The 21,455-nt window shown below is 37.6% G+C and overlaps 2 protein-coding genes and 1 non-coding gene across 3 annotated transcripts; 1 reads left to right on the top strand and 2 right to left on the bottom strand.

The window, feature by feature from the left end:
- Positions 1–2,680: 2,680 nt before the first annotated feature.
- trnay-gua (transfer RNA tyrosine (anticodon GUA)) lies at positions 2,681–2,766 on the bottom strand. The gene is given in 2 exon segments: positions 2,681–2,716; positions 2,730–2,766. It is a non-coding gene; the product is annotated as a tRNA-Tyr (tRNA).
- A 349-nt stretch (positions 2,767–3,115) lies between these two features.
- Positions 3,116–10,127, top strand: trim55b (tripartite motif containing 55b). Its single transcript, XM_072450789.1, has 8 exons — positions 3,116–3,375; positions 3,874–4,043; positions 4,341–4,518; positions 4,713–4,808; positions 7,529–7,762; positions 7,856–7,878; positions 8,135–8,259; positions 8,357–10,127. Exons 1-8 carry the CDS (start codon positions 3,247–3,249, stop codon positions 8,470–8,472), a joined length of 1,071 nt encoding a protein of 356 aa, XP_072306890.1. The 5' UTR covers positions 3,116–3,246; the 3' UTR covers positions 8,473–10,127.
- On the bottom strand, positions 9,538–11,123 carry crhb (corticotropin releasing hormone b). Its single transcript, XM_072450791.1, has 2 exons — positions 10,895–11,123; positions 9,538–10,461 (listed from the first exon to the last, which is right to left on the bottom strand). The coding sequence occupies exon 2, from the start codon at positions 10,439–10,441 to the stop codon at positions 9,938–9,940; it is 504 nt and encodes a 167-aa protein (XP_072306892.1). The 5' UTR covers positions 10,442–10,461; positions 10,895–11,123; the 3' UTR covers positions 9,538–9,937.
- Between the last annotated feature and the right edge of the window lie 10,332 nt (positions 11,124–21,455).

Raw genomic sequence — 21,455 nt, 5'->3', positions numbered from 1 at the left:
GCCACAGACACATATTTAAGCCTAAACAGAATGGCAGGTGGACCATACATTAAAAGTGCACTTCATTTTCTATATCTCTCTGAACAAATATGAATTGAGAACGTTGTCTCAGCTGGTAGTATTCACGTTTACTATGCTGTTACTAGACAACTTAGTCAAGACAAGTGCGTGATCCGACATACAGTAAATACGTCAATACCACGTCATGACAGCACAGGTTTTACATTCAGACCACTAAGTGCCCAGTTGGGAACAGCTAAATTATACTTTGGGGGATTCTCTAATTAATTCCTTGCACCGCAATAGGCCTCAGTCTCAACAAACAAACAAACAAACAAACAAAAACGACCAGGCTTGCCCTTTTTGAGAGGGATGTGTGCTTAAGCCTGGAGAAACAGAGACCAGGTGCACTGCATAGCTGGTGATTCCCAGTGGGGTCCCAGGCTCCATATGTGCCCCACACCCCTGGCACCAGCCTGACACTGGGGAGACATTCCAGTTTGCCTTGGTGTCACTAATTAATACAACCATTTACAACACAAGGGAGTCCCCATTGACGCTTGGACTAATCGTACACGTTTAACGGGGCAGATACGCTTCTAAATTTGGCTATGTGACCAAGTTAAGACTTCAGGGCATACAAACTACTATTAAGCTATTTGTGTGTACACTTCTGATAATAAATAAATTGATGTGCTTTTTTACACTTTAAAAAGAAGGTGACAGGTTTATATGCATTTCAGTTTTAATGGTGGTCAGTCTATGTGCTCTATGGATTTATAGAGGTAAGTAGATAGAGTCATCTAGTGGCGCAAACCTGTCATTGCAGTTCTGACTAAATAGGAGGTTGTACACTCATTAAGCAGCCATGGCCATAGATCTGGATACATTCAGTTCAACCAAATGTATATATAGTAAGCCTAAACTAAATATTAGCATTAAGTTGATATAGTAGTCAAGGAGATTTTATTATAGGCTCCATCTGAAGGTACATTTGACATTTAGATTATTAAAATGAATTAGGAAAATTCACAAACTCAGTGGCAAGGACTTTTCGCCAATTCAGCTGTCAACTCAATTTTTTTATATTATATTCACCACTAGATGACGTTCTATCACCGCTAAACAACGAGAAAAGGCTCGCACAAAGAGCATGATATACACAGTGAAATTTACAAAATGACCAATAAACAATACATTAATTTAGCTCATATAACATTGATGAATGTAGGACTATGATTAGTTATTTGATCAGTTAATTGTTAAGTGAGATTTTGTCATCAGACTGCACTTATTATGGCTCACGCTGGTCATATTTTACACTATAAAACTGGATAAGCATTTTACCCCAAATAAATAATAATAATAAATAAAATACTATTTGTTTATGGGTACAGCCTATTACAGTCGTCAGGTTTATGGGGTCATAGAAAGCATAGTCTGGTGGACAAACGAGCACATGCAGTATACTTACAGGAAAGTAAGATATTCTAAAGAGTTTCAGCAAAATGAACCCTGCCTTCTGAAACACCCCACTTTCCTGTGACCATCAGCTGCAATGGAGCCTATTAACATGCTGATGTATCCTTTATTTCACTCTGTTGAAGAAATGTGATCAAAGTCAAGTAAAAATATATCCCATTTATGCAATATTCTTTGCCAAAAATATGAATATGACAAATATATAGGTCTGGCTATTTAAAAAATATATATATATTTATAACTTTTACAAATTATCCATGCCACTGGTTCCCAAACTGTGGCCCCTGAGTAATAAAAATATTGTAAACAATTTTTCACTCAAAAACTGATAGGCCATATTTATGTTCAATGTTCCACTTAAATTGAGGAGCAAATTACTCCTTAATTATTTAGGTCCTTACATGCGTTGAGAAGAATATTTGGGCTGCAACAATAATTTTATTAGTCGACTTGTCAAATTCAGATTTTTTTTGCACATCAAGATTTTTTTAATTTTTTAGCCAAATTAAGTTTGAATATAAGCTTTTCCATATTTAATATTTAAAAATAAATGTGATTATTGGGTAAAAATCTCATTCAAATAGTTTTATATATATATATATACATATAACTATATGAATGAGATTTTTAAAATCATACATATATATATATATATATATATATATATATATATATATATATATATATATATATATATATATTACAAAAAATATGGTCATAGTACTTTGGATCTACAGCGCTATTTTGTGATACTACATTAATATGACTTTATTTGATAGACAGCTAAATTATGAGTCAGGCACTAATGGCTTCAGGATATGAATTGGTTTATTTCTAGGAAGCATAAATTTCTAAAATGTCTTCCACTTAATTGGTCTCATTAAATGTACTTTTAGGCGCCGGTTAAATTGTGAGCATTTGAGCCTTGCCTGCTTTTTGTTAATGAATATCTAATCATTAGTTCATCCCTTTGAAGAAAGATGATTACACAAAATAACAAGACATCTTGTAAATGACAGAAAACGCATAGAAAGAACAGTAGGGAAGTTAATACTAATGTAAATGTAAATTTAGTCATCAATAAGATTTGGTGTACTTAGTTGTGTTGTGTTCTTTTTTAGAGTAGTTGATCAGTGTTGCTAACAACTCGGGGGGAAAGAGAATTAGCTAAATTGTAAAACACAGGAAAAGATTTTCCTCCCTCGAGCCGGATTCGAACCAGCGACCTAAGGATTTCAGTGTTTCTTCTACAGTCCTCCGCTCTACCAACTGAGCTATCGAAGGGGCTGACAAATATAGACTAAACAGGGAATATTTTCTTGGCGTGATTACGTACAAATATAAAAACTTTCGTCATGTTGGTTCAGCCACTTTTAACAAGACTACTGATAAAACAACAATTCATTTGTGTTATAGGACAGTGTCAAACCAACTTAAACCTATAAGTACACACGTTGGACCAAGTTCTTGCAGTAAGTTAGCACATTTTGTGCCCGTCACAGGCAGCTGATCGCGTGGAGGGCTCAGCAGCTGTTCTGTGGGCGACTGCTCTTCTGGGTTTCAAATATGGGCAGGGTAAATATGGCCCCCTTTGACATGACAGCAATAGCTGCTAAAAACAGAACTGACACCAACAAGATAGTGGCCCACACCAGCCACGGGGCAAGAGCAGCAGGACAGGACTCGGCCTGTGACTTTACACAACACTTGTCTTCGCTTCTTACTTTGTTGTTTGTTTACGCGGGTCCACATTGATATTTAACCATGGATACTATGGACAATTTGGAAAAACAGCTGATTTGTCCGATATGCATCGAAACGTTTACGAAGCCAGTTGTCATCCTGCCTTGTCAACATAACCTCTGCAGAAAATGTGCGAATGACGTTTTTCAGGTGAGGACATGATTGATTGATTGTTTGTTTGTTTGTTTGTTTCATCATTTATTTTGACTTCGGGCTGTGGGATGTGGTGGGACTTTCCTAAAATGCTATATCCAGGCCTAGTCTGGTCATTTCGAATACATTTCAAACATGTGACATATACTGATCTTGTGTTCGATCAACTTTCCTTTATGTATTAGACCGTTTTTGTTATTCTTATTTGTTTGTTTTAGTTAATTTTCTATTGGACATGTATATAGTTGTTTTTTTCTATTGACGACTCACATTACAGAAAGTCTCAGCTAAAATTACTCTTTATTCCTTGTATGCTATACAATGGTATCTATAAACAATGTTCAGATGTTGAATTGTTGCATGTGTAATTATGGAGCCTATTGGCTTATATGACTTTCATGTCTGTTGGATATGTTTATTACTGTTTATCATATGTGGCAAACAATTGAAATAATGTGTTGTAATAAAAAAATTGACCTGATGACTTTATTTTAGGCTGCAAATCCGTATCTCCCCACCAGAGCTGGCTCCTTGACGTCTGGAGGCCGCTTTAGATGCCCATCCTGCAGACATGAGGTAGTACTGGATCGGCATGGAGTCTATGGACTGCAGAGAAACTTGCTGGTTGAGAATATTATTGATATGTTCAAGCAAGAGTCCAGTAGGTAAGGCATTTCACATAAATAAGTCATGTATTTACAGTGTGACAAAAATTATGTATATTATATTACAAGAAATTTCATTGAAAAATCATAATTGTCTATATCAAAAATATTTGCCTATACGTGGCAATGCAAAGATTTTTTTTTTGCTGACAACGTTTTCGCGTGGCAAGGTGTGAGTGATGGATTATCAATACAGAACTGAGATGTGCACTTGTGACATTATCAAAGTGACAGTACCATCAAATTAACATGCAGTGGCATGTATGAGCAGACAATAAAGTAGCTCTTTCTCAACAGCACAAAGCCTGAGCCTGTGAAGAAGGAGGAGATGCCCATGTGTGAAGTCCACAAAGAGGAAAAGATTAATATTTACTGTGTGACCCATGGTGTGCCAACCTGCTCCATGTGCAAGGTGTTCGGGGCACACAAAGACTGTGAGGTGGCACCCATTACCAGCATTTTCCAGACCAAGAAGGTGAGTCTAAAAGTAGTAAAAACATGACTTCATGTTGCATTTTACAAGCTTCTGAATGCTACAGTTAAACCATAAGAACAAATACATAGTTCGAATTCCCCAGCAATACTTAATTTAATAAAAAGGGCGATGAAAAAGTTTGACATGAATGTGGCACATATTTTGTATGTTGATGTGCTGTTCTGCTTCCACAGACCGAGCTCAGTGATGGGATTGCCATGATGGTTGGGACTAACGACCGGATGCAGGGCATCATTAGTCAGTTGGAGGGAGCATGTCGTGTAATAGAGGTCAGTGTATAACAGGTGCAGTCACTCTGCAAGCCTGTGCTTGTACATGTGTACTCCACATGTACAAGAATCAGAAAAGGCATGGCATTGTGTGTGTGTGTGTGTGTGTGTGTGTGTGTGTGTGTGTGTGTGTGTGTGAGTTTGGGTCTGGGGAAGTCCAGCAGTAGCTGATTTGTTGACCTTAGAGCCGGGCAGAGAGAAGCTTGCCCAGATAAGGAGGTGCAAGGCCATTTAGAGCTTTAAAAACAAAAAGTAACATTTTAAAATCCATTCTAAAAGAAAAGGGAAGCCAATGGAGAGCAAAAAGTGATGTGATGACGTCTGGGTGGGTTGGTTAGAAAACGCGCCGCAGCGTTCTGTACGAGCTGAAGGCGGCTGAGGGCGACTGGGAGACACTGACATAAAGTGTATTGCAATAGTCTATTCTTGAACTGATGAAAGCATGAATAGTCCTATCAAGGTTGGTGCGATTTAAAAAAGGCTTTACTTTAGCTAAAAGACATAATTGATCAAAACCTGCTCTAACTACACTGTCAATTTGTTCGTCAAATTTAAAATTGTTGTCAAAACCAACCCCAAGATTCTTTACGGCCAGTTTTGTCATGTATGTCAAGTTCTCAAACTTAGACAGCACAGAATTAGAATGTACTCTGGCTTCTTATCATTCAAATAAACGAAATACCACATCTTTATGTCTGCAATACAATCAGTCAGAGATTGTCTATATTGCAGTGAAAAGCTAAACTGTGCTTGCTATAATTGACCCCAGTGGCAACATATACAGAGAAAACAACATGGGGCCCAAAATAGAGCCCTGGGGCACTCCAAAGACCAGTGAGGCAGCAGAGGAGGACAGGTCCCCAATCATGACACAAAAGTTTATGTTGGCTCAAACCATGCAAGCACAGTTCCACAGATACCAACATCATTTTTAAGGTGAGAAAACAAAATTGAATGGTCGACTGCATCAAAAGCTGCCATTAAGTCTATCAGAACGAGGACAACGGGGCACTTTGCATCCACAGACCGGGCAATATCATTGTGCAGTTTCAGCAATGCAGATTCTGTGCAGTGTCGTGATCTGAACCCAGACTGGATTTTTTTGTTGCATAAAAAGCCCTTTCTCAAGAACTTTAGAAATAAAAGACAAGTTAGAAACAGGTCTAAAATTTGACATAACATTAGTATCCAGTTGTTGTTTCTTAAGAAGGAGTCTCACTACAACATTTTTAAGAGAATCAGGGACACATCCTGAGCTGAGCTGTGTTAATAAAAAACATCTATGGTGCAAACAATAATCTAAAAATGCTGAAAATAATTCAGACATTTAATTGTAAGTATTTGTTTTCAATCAGCCTGTCATCAGGACAATGGCAGTGATGTAAAGTAACAAAGTACAAAAGTTAAAAAAAACGTGAATTTGATGTTTCAGTCACCTCTGTTGACTTAAAATCGTCACAATTCTTTATTAAGCTTACTAGATATGACTAATAAATAACTTTTAAAATCTCTTTTGTAACATTTTCATTTTTACATACGTCTTTTTTTGCTCCTCTATCTGTACTTTTAGTTAATGAACAAAAATTACTTCATCCACCACTGGACAATGTTTCAAGTAGTCTGGTGTCAAGAGAGCCAGGGGTGCACAATGATAATGATACCATATATAAGCACTTCTAGGACATAATAGAAATGATAAACCACGAATAGGGATGGAATATATTGATTACATTTATATCAGGATTTTTACTTTGAAGGCAAGACTCTGCAGATGAGTCAAAAAAATATAACATTTTTAAAACGTTTATATAGTTTACTTACATAAATGTTTTTTTTTAACAGTTTTTCATATTTTTTTACTTTTCTTTCCATCAAAAAAGGTCAATATTACACATATGCAAGACACATTGGTGCTGTTTTTTTGACTGAGGGCTACACTCAGGGATTCAGCTGCAGCACTTGAAGGGTGATTTGGAAATTGGTTTTCTTTCTTTGTTTCTAGTTCTGATTGACTTGTCCATTATATAGCTTTGAATGTAGTTTATGTATTTGGTTTATTTAGTACTTGTTAGGAGTCATTTTGTTTTGTACACCTTATTGCTGCATTATACACACAAGAATACAGTGCACAGTCCCCATCAGTGCAGAATCCACATTATTGCACAAATACACTTCATAATAAATCAAGCTTGGAATTTGATATCAACAAATCCTTCTGTATGATCTGCCCGAATCTGGTTAAGGACACGATTGTAAAGGTTGATGTATGTGTGTGCTACTTGTGTGTGTGGGGAGATCTTTATGTCCCTATAGAAAATAAGGGATTGTTGTGAAATATTTAGCTGCTGAATGGACAATATTGTTGTTTGCACATAAAAGCTTGATTGTTGAGAGAGCAAACTGACCTGAAAAGGTTTTGCTTGTAGTGTCTCACTTTAATTATCCTGATGAAAATACAGTTTGGAGACTATTTTATGGCAATCATCAGAATTGTGCTAAAAGCTTCAATGTTTTGGTTAAGGATAATGTACTGCATAAAACTGCTGAAAAAAAACCACATAATACCCTTGTTTGGATGATTACTCCTATACAAGAACTTTGAATATGTACTGTTTAGTCATTTAACATTGTTTATTTTGATGTCCTAGTTCAATAAACCTCCAACCTCTAATCATGAACATGGCCAAATAATTAAATCCATGTCTTTGTGTATTGTACAGGAAAACAGCTGTAGACAGAAGACAATGCTGTGTGAGAAGTTTGACCTCTTGTACACGATCCTGGAGGACAAGAAGAGGGAGATGTGTCGGAAGGTGACATCAGAGCAAGAGGAGAAAGTGACCTACATCCGAGGACTCAGCAGGAAGTACACAGAGCACCTGGAGGAGAGCTGTAAGCTTGTGGAGTCGGGCATCCAGACCATGGAGGAGCAGGGGCAGGCGGTTTTCCTGCAGGTCAGATTGCGAGTTCAGATACATGGTCTTTTGATAAATACATTTAACTCACTATCTTAATGTTTTTTCCCGTTTTATTCTTTTTATTTGAAGGCCATAAAGCCTCTCCTCCAAAAGTAAGTCTGCTCTTATCATCACTATTAATCACTGTGACTTAAGTGCACTACAAGCCCTGTTTCCTGGCAAACTTCCCTAGATAAAGACATCAGACAAGGGTTGCATGTCTGAGTAGTTGAATGTAATTGTGTGAAGTGTAGCAAGCCAATTACTGTAATTATTCCAAAAATAAGTCATTGAGCGTGCCATATGTCAAGATTGATAGTATTTATTCAGCTGTACAGTGACCCTAATTGCACCATTGCCCTCCTAAAGGATTGCGGAGGCTTCGAGTGTATCACATTTGGAAAAGGTTGAACGGGGCTATGAGAACATGGATCATTATAGCGTTGACTTTAGAAGAGAACGCCAGGCCCTAAGAAGCATTGACTTTATTCAAGGTATAAAATTGCTGTAATTTCCTCATATTATTATATCTTTTTGTGTTGTGTTTGGTCTGTAATTATTGCTATAATAAATTTTTGTGTCTGGGTGCAGATGAAGATGAAGATGAGGATGGAGAGACAGAACTAAGCGATGAAGCGGTGACACAAGCCGTGCAAAACCTCTCTCTTAGCACGAGCAAGAGTCCTGCGTCCCCTCCCAGCACCTGACAAGAGTGCAGCCCTCTCCAAATAGTCCTATGTGAAAGCGGGGGTCCATGGCTCAAAAAGATTTATACATGTGCAATTTTGGAAAGTGCAAGTAGTTGACGTCGGCGTTGAAGTCCTAATTCCACTCTCTCTGTCATGTTGTTGGCTATTTTCAGATGTCATAGTCTTGTGATGTGATCCTAAATTGATTTGTTTGTGTAGCTGATCTTTCACCATTTTTGTTATCACTTTCCGTAGGGTTGTCCTTCGCATTGTATTTTTTTTGCGACTTCTTAACTTTATTAGTTTGATAAATGAGTCAAATTTGGCTCTTTTGACATTTCATAAACCTGTTTGTCGTTCTTATGTTAAACTGTATTGTATGAATTTTTAGTCATATTTTTCAAGATATTACTAAATCTGGTTTTGCTACTATGGCAGTGTACATGAAAGTTACACTGACGGAGACATCAGATTTAAATGTGTTCTACTTTATTTGAATGTAATCATGTTAAAGGATGTAAAGACATTGTGGTTATACTGTATAGCGCCTGATATCCTGGGTGCTGTTTTAATCCTGCGCTCTGTCCTATTGAGTCAGTCTCCACTGAGTAATCTGTAATTATTGTACCTCATCCTTCACTGAGTTGGATACTTTACAAACGGCTCAATGCAACACTAAGCCCCAAGTTACTAAGTGGGCCAAACACAATAGGATGACTCACGCACAGCTCTTGTTTGGTTTACTGTGACACTGAGGGTCAAGGAGTAGCACAGTGAACTGGACACAGAGACGGTACATTTCACCCTCATTAGATGTAAATGTTGCACCTTTCAGCTGTCACAAGGGATCTCCAATTTACTTTTTAACGATTAAACCTTACCAAAACAGGGTTATGCTTTATATGAGACATCTGTATTCAAAACAGACCTATTTTCGTATAAATCAATAAGCTTTTGTGTGCAAGGCATACTGGAGAGTGTGCTGGTAAATGAATATGGTAGCTAGTTTATTATTGTTACATATAGCAAATAAAGAATACACATTTATTGATCCAAGTAATGCATGCAGAAAAAATGTAAGCATTCCTTTCAATTTTTTATTAGAAATATAGACGATGTTCTTTTGCAAAACAAAAAATGACTGGTTGCACATACGTTTATTAACAAATATCATAAATACATTGATAATCATAATCTAAAACAAAATGAAATTGTCTGATGCAATATGCAACTTATATTCAAACCATAGGTTTTCAATCTCAAATATGAAGAACGGTCATTCTACAGATTTGACACTAACATTTAAAATGGCATAAGGTACAATCGGATTTGAGCCGAGCCCGTTTTGATCAGGTTAAAGCTTCAATAAACAATTGTGATAAAGCAGCACTATATTGTACAGAGCATGTTTTGTGCTGATGGTCAAAACGGAAAACAAAAAATAAAACGGAAAGGAGATCTTTGGCGGGCTGGAGGGAGGACTTCACTTTCCAAAGAGCTCCATCATCTTTCTGTTATTCTGCGCCTGTTGGGCTAACTGCTCCGCCTTAGACATCTCCATCATCTCCCGCAGCAGGTGGAAGGTCAGATCCAGAGATATCGGCGGTTCTTCGGACCTCCTCCCTCGATCCATGGACTCATCCCCGTGGCTAGCCAAGTCTTCAATGAGCGCCCTAATGTTGCCAACTTTGCCCTGTAGGAGACGCCGCGTCAGCTGAAGTTGCAGGGCTCTGTTGAAGATGGAGGAGGCTCCCCCGGGATACATTGAAGAAGTCGATGGAAAAGAGTTCGAGTCCCCGTTGCCAAGCCGGATGAAATACTCCTCTCCAAGCCGCTCCAAGATAGGACCAGACTGCTGAGGGGAGTTCTGGCTCTGTGGAGCGGGGACGCGCAGGACACTGCCGGGGCTCTCAATAGCCCGACATTCGTAGCGCGGTAAAAAGGCAACAAGCAAAATTACGGTGGTTCCGAGTAAATTGAGCTTCATGTCAGGATTTCAACTGGAATCTAAAGCATACACAAAATGCATACACATTACTGCTGTGTAAAAAAAGATCTGCAGATAATTTACGCACAGTCTAAAAATCTATTCCGTTAAAGAAATCACATGCAAACTATAGGAAACTATTGAAATGGCCTTTAAATGCCCATTTACAACTTTAAATTACACTACTCTGTTTAATATCTGTAAGTGTGAAGTCTGCGCGATGCGTACGTAATGCTTGTGCGTAAAGACGCTTTCAAAAGAGTCATATAGGCCTACTGAATTAAAATATAATATCAATAAAGTGGCAGAAAAAAACATAAAAACGTGTCTCTTTAATAAGTGTATCCCATCCTGCAAACTAGCAAATAAATGCAGAATTTAGACTATTTCATAATATGCAACGGAAAAAAGAAATCATGATGACAAAAATCAGAGCAGCACTTGAGAACATACCTTAAACGTCTAGAGGAGGTCCGGATTAGATGTTTCTGTTGTCAGGTGTTTGGTGAAAGTCTTCCTCCTTGCCTGTGCTAAGAAACAAGTATTTAGTTCCTTTAAAAGAAGATGCTGAATGGACTTATATAGCCAACCTCACTATAAGTGTCGCGCTCCAAAGTGAGATTGAGTCTGCGCGGTCCTGCCCGGGTGTAATGTGAATGGACGCCTCTGACAAAGTGCTTTAGTTTAGATGAGATGAGTCATATGTGAGCGTGCGCGCGCGTGCGCGTCAGTTTACCTCGTTACTTTCAGCAGTGGCGTATAGGTGCCGCACCTGACATTTTCACTTGAATGGCTTAGTAAAAGTGATTGCAAGGGTTTATGGGGGTGTTAAAAAGAAAGACGACCAACTAAACTGTAAGGACTGCCCTTAACTAAAAATATGTTTCAATAAAGCTTTTTGGTGTTCAGACACTGACGTGTGACGGTGGAACCGATGTTAAGTGGAAGATATACTCATTTTTCAAGCCTTTTACAAATAATGCAAACACAATTTTGCTCATTAATACTGCTTCAGAACATTAATTCAATTTGTAAAATAAAGTTTGAAATAAGATTTGTGATACATTATGCATTTGCATACAAGACCAGAATGGCCATACATATTTGCGTCACAGCATCAGTACTCTGCACCAGGCGCTGCATTGGAGCGGACAAACTGCGGACTAAGTCCATAATTTTGACATATGAAACAGTAAACTCTTCTTTTTTTGCATGAGTCACAAAAGATTTTTGTATTCAATTTAATCTCTGTGCATTTTCATGAGATGTGTGTATACTGCACAGAAATAATAGATAATGCACTATTTATTTAATTTCAAAAAGGTTATCGAAAGAAACAACCTGTTATTTTTTACTTTTTTATGGAAGCCAATAAAACTTTAGAATAAAATCACAATTTATATGTGCCAAAACCTAACCTGTTACATTCAGACGCCTGTAACTCAATCTGAATTGAGGTCAAAACGATTCGGCACATATCGTGCATTTGAGTAATGAAGAACCAATTTGAGATTCAGACGTAAAGCTCTCTGAGTCTAGCCGATGCCACCTTCCAAATGTGTATGTTATTCTCATGGGAGATTTAAGTGGATGCAGGCATAGATGAAGGAAGTGTGAAGTTGTTTGTTCCGGGGCATCTTCTCCTCTGTTGCTCTTCATGCTTAAGCACAGCTCTGGGCGGAAGTTGTCAGGTCCCATCAAAGAAACACATGTTGTCTGACACAAATAGCAAACACCCTCCAATTTGAAAGTGACTGCTTGTGGTCAACTCATGTCACCTCATTTTCAAATCACTGTCCTTTACTCAGAGAGAAAACTGTGACGCCACGCCAGAAAAGACCTGTTTGGACAAAGGCTATTTGAGATAAAGCCCACAATTAGTTTGAAACACTGATTATCTGCCCTGAGGGAAGGGATAATAATCTCAACATATACCGTAGTTTAGTTACAGAAAAAAAATGTTTCAACCGTAACACACCAAAAAAATGTCTTAAAATCTAAATTTTGAGTATCTGCCAGGGGAAAAAATCAAATGTTGTTAATCCATTAACAAAATTGTTACTGTTAGGCTTTTGTTTGGCCTGTCAGTTGTATTGTATGTAATAGTGTAAATAGAATATGACTGTGCTTGCTGAATATCATTTTCTGTCAAATTTGCAATACTTTGAATTTTAATACATGCAGGCTATGGAGCATGAGCAACAATACATATGTTTCAGGCCACTTTTTAAATAGATTTAATGATCCTTCTTTGTTTTTATCATTTTAAACATAAATATTCAGGAATAACAAAAACATTCAGACAGTTGTAGACATGCAAACAAAAATTGTCCCAATACTTATCACTCGCTAGCTTGGTCACATGGTAAGCCTTAACGGTCTGCTAAAATTAAGATCAAACACTTTTCCTATAACTAGAATTACACATACTGCTTGAGTTTGATACAAGCCTTTTCATCATCAAGGTCACAGTCTTTGCTAATGAGAATTTAGTGATGTTGTGGAGTAGACGGCTTGAGGCTCTGCTCACAAGCCCACGTCACCTCAACAGTGGCTCAGGTGTCCTTCTCCTTCATAGGCCATGATATAAGCTCTTAAAAACACCTCGGATTGATAAGTGCCCTTTCAAAACACTCACAGAAGTAGCCTTTGCCAGACACCAACCTACAAACTGATCAACCAATTACAAAAAAAAGACGAGAAAGAGAGTGCTAAATTGGCCGGCTCTAAACAGCCTAAATCGTAAAGTATATTTTTTAGATTGAGAGTAATAGATAGACAGACGGAAGGAAGGATGGAAGGATGGGCTGACAGACTGATAAAAAGACAGATAGATCCCAGTAGATTGATAGATAGAATCCATTTAGATTTAATATGCAGCTTGGCCCTATCACAGATTTTCTACTGTTCTCACGAACACTGAAAATGTATCCAATAATTCTTAACTAAAGAAAAGTTCAAATAAGATAAACATCCAAATAAATTCAGCTTGAAATTGACCACGCGCTGTGGGCTGTGCCAAAAACAAGCCTCAAAACAAATGATTCCTCTTCTGTAGTTCCAAGTTACATAATGCATATTTAAAGACCAAAAGTAAGTCTTTAGTGCAGTAAATCACAAAAACAATTGTGTTTATTTATCCAGGCTCTGGATATAATGGCTTCGCTTGTAGTTATAGCAATAATTATAAAAAAAAAAACGGTAAACAAACAAACCTTCTTAACCATCTTTACATCATGATGAAATTAATAGTTATACTTGAAATGTGTTAGGGCAGGTTAACCAGAAAAGATTTGTACAATCTGTAGCACTAAAACTCTGGAGAATTCCTTTTAAAAGCAGAACGGAAGCAGGTTTTCTTCCAACTCTTCATAATTGAAATGATCAGCTATATTCTCGCCTCTGAAAATGTAATCTTTTAAAAATCAAAACTGGCAAGGCAGCTGGCTTTTTGCGGTCTCTTGTGAGGGATCTCTTGCTATAGTAGCCACATGCCACACTTAAAGACATGCAAAGTAAAACTGTCTATAATGCAAGTTTGAAGCCCAGGGGCATTCCAGCACTGAAGGTGTTAACTCTGAGTGTGCCTTAAGGTGAGGAGACATCCATTTTCCTACCATTACGTTACTGATGCCTGGCAGAGATTAATATTTTGAACAATCTTGTCATAGTAATGTGGTAAAATTATATTGAGAACAAATCTAGGTCAAAGCAATTGGGCCAAGATTAAAGCCCACTTTTCCCATTCTCTTCAAAACACTTTGCTTCACACATCCACTTTTCAACATAAACCCATGATGCCCAGCTTAATCTCGACAATGGCATCATTGTGCCGAGTGCATATGCAGACACATTTAACCAATTTAGACGCTATCATTGCCAATCATTTAAATATATTGAGAAGATGGACTGAAGTCACCCCCAGCTCACTGTGTCTTGATTGACAGCTTTCTTATACAAAGACACTGACAGATATTGAACGGGTCAAGAGGAAAATAAAATGTTGAAATCTCCAGTGATCATAAAAATAGCACATTTCCCTGAAGAAATAAAAGAAATCTTCCAGTGTCCCTCAGAATCTGTCAGTTGTGAGTTGGGCGAAACGATAATGCTGCTTTTATATAATAATTTCCACACTCAGAAATAAAGGCAGTTGGTTTTGTGTTGTTTTGAAGGGCAGATCGAGTCCACTGCCAAGCGAAAGGCTAATGAGGGAAAACTGTCCGTGTGGCAGAAAAGGATACTGTGTTGTATCTTCACTCAAGCATGTTTGACTTCCTCTTTAATCGGAAGCAGGGTCTCAAAAACACAATACAATACAAATCTATCAGTTTCAAAGACGAGCAGATGTCAATTAATCCAATGTGGAGAATTTCCTTACGTTTCTTTTGTGCAAACACACGATCTTATGTGTCTTCCTGTCTAATCATAAGGCCACAGTTGAGAGTGCAGATGAGAGCGCTGGACATTGGCCCGACAGAGATTGGAATAATGCATTGTTCAACAGTACATTAAACTGGATGCAAGCCAGTGAAGATGCAGTCAGATTAGAGGTGATGCTTGTTCATGAAGACTTTTTAGCTGTTATAGTGTGACTTCTACTGCTTTTTACTTGACAACTTTGGTGCTACAAACATTTAGTTCACAGTTTGTACCCCAGAGTAAACCCAGTGACTCATCCTGTGTTTTCCCTGTGAGGACCCGAGGATTTGAGGGTGACAACGACGAAAGCGACTCCCCTCTCCTTGTTTGGGGAGAATGTATCATACTTATCATTTCCTTGCTCGGCCAAAAATAGCACTACAGGCACTGTTTAAAACAATAACTCTAAAGTAAAAAAAACAACAACAGAGGACCAACTTCTTAAGAATGCACTGGGAATCCATTTATCACTGGAAGTCTTTTAATTTGAAAATGATGACTTGTATACAGGCAAGACACTTGACACAACACTTGATTGATGATTATCTTAATTGCTGTATTCTGTAAATCATAACATTTCTGACAATGTGTTTCAACTTACATTTACAGCACCTGTATGTCATGAGTTCAAATCTATGCCCCAAGGCAATATGCTAAATGCCTTGCTCTCATTCCTAATAGGGATATCAAGATTATTTGGTTATTTCATTATTATTTAGGTCACAATATATGGTAAGAACAAAAAAATAAACAAATCACTTTTGCCGTAAAAAAAAAAAAACAAATCACTTTTACTGTAAAACCTACATTTATATGGATATTTATGTTAAATTAACGTAAATTTTAGAAAGTTGAATTTTACAACAATGCGCATATAAATGAAAATTCATTAAGGACTGGTCATGGTGTTAAGAATGAATGAGTGAATGAATGAATGAGTGAATGAATGAATGAATGAGTGAATGAATGAATATAATATTGACATAAAAATGTGATATCGTCAAGTCAGATAGAGTGAACATATAGCGTTTTATAAAAGTGAACCTGAGCAGTTTTTAGACATTGCAGGTTGCTGTTATTCCCAGCACTAAGCATTAATATGTATGATATATATTATTTAGCTCTAGATGTCAGTGTGGCCCCCTTACATTGAATATTGTTTTCATGCGATTAATTCAATTGAGTGGGTTTAAGTTCAAGCTCACACAGCTCGGCATCAATCAACTGGCCCAGTGAAATAAAACTAATGTAATGAATCAATCAAGAGAGATACGCACATTCATGTGCACATCAGGTCTCAGCCCCCACACAGACAGTGCACTGGGGAAATAGGGGTCCTGTAAAAAGATCATTGTGAGTGACAGAGTGACAGGGTTTGTGGGGACGACATGGAGGCAGCTGTCAGAAGAGGTGCCAGGAAGTGCACTGTTCTTTACTGTCTTTTATCTGATGTGCCGGCCCTTTAGCAGTACAACTGCAGAAAAAAGCAAAACAGATTATATACTATATATATATATATATATATATATATATATATATATATATATATATATATATATATATATATATATATATATATATATATATATAGACTCAATATGGGCCTGAACAATTTGAATCAAAAAAGGATATTGAACTCTTTCTGGGAGCAAACATCAGGTCTATTGGGATGTGCTCAAAACATTTGTTAGAGGAAAATTATTGGCTTTAAGTTCTAAGAAAATTAAAGAAAACAGACTTCACATCCTCCAGAGCTCGAATCCTCAGTTTGCCTCATTTACCAAGGACGCACCTGTGGAAACTTGGCCTCCTTGGAGAGTCTCAAATCGCCCACAATTCACTGCAATTAAAAATGTTTGTGGACTATTTAAGCAGTGAAATATGTTATAATAACCCTTTTATCCAACACTTATGTAGATAACATTAAAACCAGATCAATTACATTTAAAATCAGAACTCATGCTGCAAATCAAGCAAACAAACAAACAAATGCTTGTGAAATAGAAAGCTTTATTATGTTAATTGTTTATATTAGGCCTACTGCCAGCCTGGTTATGTAGTTGTACCTTATAAGCCTAATTGTGTTTGTGTATACCAACGCTTATTGGGGCCATGGCTATGCATTTATTTAATTCCCAGTCAAAATGAGTGAATGACATATTATTAAAAAGGGAGTGTCTACAGAGCCACGGCGCGCGGCCGAAACTGCGCAAACAAATTTTGTGGCGCGGCCCCTGAAACTGCTGGGCTATTTGACCACGCCGTTTTAGACCGCACCGGGTTAAGGTTAGGGTTAAGGTTAGGGTCAGGGTTAGGGTTTTAGGGTTAAGGTTAGGGTTAAGGTTAGGGTTAAGGTTAGGGTTAGGGTTAAGGTTAGGGTTAAGGTTAGGGTTAGCCATGAGGCTATATGAGAGTGCAGCGGTTCCTGAAACTGCTGGGCCATTTGACCGCGCCGCGGCTCTGCAGCCACAGCCTATTAAAAAAGCCATTACATTAATCATCTTACCAGGCTGAGACATACATACACGTCCGGCTTATTTTCATTTGTATTGTTTAATCTAACTAAGTGTTTAACACATTTGATCTGGTCACGTGACAATGTGCAGTTGAGCCTGTTCCAAAAGCCCAGGCGGCATTAACAGGACACTTGTCTCGTCCACTCTGGAGGAGAGGTACAAAGTGAGCTTTGAGGGAGGATCCTGGGAACTGAGAAACACCTATTGTCTTTGTATCGCTTGTAGTTTGTCAGGCACTGGTCAATACTGTGTCCAGATTTATATTAAAATGATTATGTGATTATGATTTGTTTTATTTGGTAGGGACAGTGCATGTTAATGAACATACATGATAATCATGCTGTAAACTTGCCAGATTGTAGCTTTTTCATCTGTTGTCCCGCAACAGATTCATACACCATGCATGGACACTGTGTTTGAGACAATACCTTAAATATTTGTCTCGTTTTATATTGGCTCTAGATTCTGTTTACAGGCCTATGTAACTTCCAGAAATGATCTATGTTGGAAATCTCAAAATTACACAGGTACTTGTCATTGATACATGCTCTAGGACTGTTCTTTGATTTCTCCAATGTAGTGTAAAGTGTTGGCCTGCAGGGCTGATTTCCTTGAGATCCAAGTCCCCCAAGCGGGGGGACAAGTGCCTTATCTGAGCAAACGTTTGTTCACAATGATGAACAATGCGTGTGAGATGATGTTGATGGATAAATGTAAAGGATGACTAAAAAAGTGTTTCTATGTTCATATTGTTATTGTTACACCTTATTGTTTTGTTATATTTAAATGTAGTTATTCTTTGTTTAATATATATATATATATATATATATATATATATATGATTATGATGATATGATTCTTTACACGCCATTACAGGGAGAAAGGCAGCCAGGGACTACGTAACCTACTGTAGGCTCTTTGGTTACTCAGGCTGCCTCCTGCTCTAACTCAAGTCATTGCCAATCCAGCTATATATATATATAATATGGCCCTGTATATTATACAGGGGCCATACCACTGTAAAATGTTTGAAAATGTGATCAAAAATATGTTAAAAGGTGATTTAACAATGGCAGACTTCAGTGTTACTATTGGGATTTTACAGTGTCATCTTATGTGTAAATGTAAAGGCACAAATTCAGTTCACCTATAAATCATATTAATTTTTTAATCAATATTATGATCCTTCCATTGAGTTATACTACATAGAAGTTATTCATAGACTTGTAAAGATTTTGGTTAGAAGCAAAACAATGTTTTTTTTTATTTGCTGTGTTTCCTTTCTGTTTTTTCCCCCAAAACTTAATTTGAATAAAGTGTGGAAAGGGTATACAGTTTTATGTTGTTAACAAAATTGTACTTTATAGAATGAAATCTGTGTATATAAATCTTTATGCCTTTGTGTAACCTATTCTATATGTGTGTATGTCTCAGGGACAGCAGATGTGTTTTTTTTTTTTAAATCAATGCTCCTGTATATGGTGCCTGTTCAATAAACTACAATAATCATAACGTTAAAGTCCATCAATCCATCTTCTTTCGATTATCCGGGGCCAGGTCGCGGGGCCAACAGTCACAGACACATCCTCCAGCTCCTCCCGGGGGGATCCCGAGGCGTTCCCAGGCCAGCCGAGAGACATAGTCCCTCCAGCATGTCCTGGGTCTTCCCCACCTGGAGGGGGCTATCCACCTTTCTCCAGTTGAGAACCACGGCCTCGCATTCGGACGTGCTGATCTTCATCCCACTGCTTCACACTCGGCATATGTCATATGAAAAAACATATAAAAAACAAGTCCTGACAACAAAGACATTAAAAACAGCCAAAGGAAATATATAATTCCCTTTACATGCTACTAATATCCTCCATTTCTATCACACATATACTAAATGTAATGAAATTGTTAATAGAGCTTTAAATCTCCAGTGTTAGAATTGTTTTATTATATTTTTTAAGAAACAATCTCTAAACCTAAACTTCATATTACTCTCCACTGATCTCATACTTTTTCCCTCTCTCTGCGGTTTCCATCCTTGTTGCCTGTTGTGCGGCTTATGTTGATTTTGTGCTCAGTCTTTTGGTAAGAGGTTATAGTCTTTGTTCGGCCTTCCTCATCCCTGAAATCCCTGATTGTGCCGAGCGGTTGAAACGGCACCATCTCTATATTTTTTACAAAAGCAGCAGCGACCTTAATCTTCCATGTAGTCATTGATGAGGGTACATTTGCCACACTATTAGAAACTGACATAGAGACCTCTACTTACTACATGGACAAAGATGAGAGAGATACATAAGCAATGGCCTAATAGGAATGTTTTAAAAATAATTAGAAGATAATCAACTTGAGGGTAGCAAGACATGCCTCAATGTGCCATGTTTCAGTATTTTAAATCTACATAGCACATAGTCCATCTTTTACTCAAAGATGCTCGGTTAACGAAAGATCCACCTTAAGACAAGTGCAAAATCTTTAGAAATTAAAGAGGGCAAATTGCTTACATTTAAATTGGCATAATAGACAAGTTTAAACATTTAAAACACATGTACCTATCTTCGCTTTCTATCACGTTGTGCATTCAAACTGCTCTTCTAAATGGATGCATTACAGCATGAAGAATGAAGCCTAATAGTTTAAAAGTATTGAGCACAGTTGATAATAAAAAGCGTAAAAGCATTGGCTAATGGTCAACCTACCTTGTACTCTCTCCGACAATATGATAAAGGATCAGCAATTAGAAAGACTAATGGCACCAACATAATTAGTGCATCCTGATTACTGCACCACTGGAACTGATCTTTTAATAGCTGTTTAATTTTGGTCAAATTAAACATGACATTAACACTGTAGCACCAAGAAAACATTCTAATGCAAAGCAGGGGAGGGCTTTTGTCCTGGTTATGCAACTTTTTTTTTTCTTTTGTCAAGACATTTTGATTAGCATCAGAGTAAATGAAAGCTCCTTAAGTGCTCCCTGATGGTGGCAAGTTGTGATTACTAGCTACAAAGCAATTTCATTTCAGCACACAATGTATTGAGTAATTTCATTCAATGTTCCAGTTTTCAGATGCTAATTAATTATAAATCTTAATGCAGTTTAAAAAAATAAATAAAAAAATCTGGTCTATCTCGGTTGTAACGGCTAAATCTCCACTGATTGATCCAGTTCAATGGGCTGTGCTGAACTCCTGAGGGCTTTCTATGAGATCCTTGTACTGCCCCACACACATATGCAAATTCTGTTAATTAATCATGTAAACATTAATTAGATCAGGGATTTGGGCACTATCAGCACTTGTAATCTTGTGTCCATATCAAATTGTAACCTTTACTGTTCAATATAGGTGAAGTTTGTCAGGCTGTGCAAAGCTACATTGATCTAGATAAACACTTCAGAGAAGCAAGGAATGTCACAGTTAATTTATATGTTATCATTATATATCATTTATATGTTAACATTAAAATGTTATCCGTTCACTTTTTTCCAACCCATGATTCATGAACCAATTTGCATCTCCTTTCAAATACACTCCAAATGCATGTTGTTGAAGTCCACTATAATTTTAGATCTAGTAGCATTATGCACAACATGCATATGAACGCATGGGCTGTGATTGAACTTACGCAGTCATTTGCCTAACTGAACATGTGCCCTGGGCTGAATATTTAGCTGGATTGGCAATGACTTGAGTTAGAGCAGGAGGCAGCCTGGGTAACCAAAGAGCCTACAGTAGGTTACGTAGTCCCTGGCTTCCTTTCTCCCTGTAATGGCGTGTAAAGAATCAAAGATGAAGCCAGCATCCGTTCTGTGTTCAGATAAGTACCGACACTGAATCATCACGTTTTATTTGGGAGTATATGTCACTCTGTATTACTCGTCATTGACACCGTGTATGCAGCCATGAAGCAAATGACACTTATTGCACAGCGTGAGTGACAATTACGTCTAATTCCCACTTCAGAGAAAAGTCTAAATAACCTCAAAATAAACGTAAGAATTAGCACGGTGACAGTGATGTTTGCAGTCACTTTCAGGTGCTTGAAGGAAGTGCACGTGTGCAAATGTGAGAGGTATTCCC

The sequence above is a fragment of the Eucyclogobius newberryi genome, unplaced genomic scaffold (assembly GCF_026437365.1).
Source record: "Eucyclogobius newberryi isolate DKJ021-1_F unplaced genomic scaffold, fEucNew1.0.hap1 SCAF_18, whole genome shotgun sequence".
In the NCBI taxonomy this organism is placed as follows: Eukaryota; Metazoa; Chordata; class Actinopteri; order Gobiiformes; family Gobiidae; genus Eucyclogobius; species Eucyclogobius newberryi.
The sequence above is the reverse complement of the archived record's forward strand: the minus strand, read 5'-3'. Positions and strand labels throughout refer to the sequence as shown.

What these genes read in the sequence shown, in the direction of transcription:
- crhb (XM_072450791.1), bottom strand. Translation starts at nt 10,441, where the DNA reads ATGAAGCTCAATTTACTCGGAACCACCGTAATTTTGCTTGTTGCCTTT.
- trim55b (XM_072450789.1), top strand. Translation starts at nt 3,247, where the DNA reads ATGGATACTATGGACAATTTGGAAAAACAGCTGATTTGTCCGATATGC. An exon ending in GTGCGAATGACGTTTTTCAG is followed by an intron (nt 3,376 to 3,873) that starts GTGAGGACATGA and finishes ACTTTATTTTAG; the next exon opens with GCTGCAAATCCGTATCTCCC. An exon ending in TTCAAGCAAGAGTCCAGTAG is followed by an intron (nt 4,044 to 4,340) that starts GTAAGGCATTTC and finishes CTTTCTCAACAG; the next exon opens with CACAAAGCCTGAGCCTGTGA.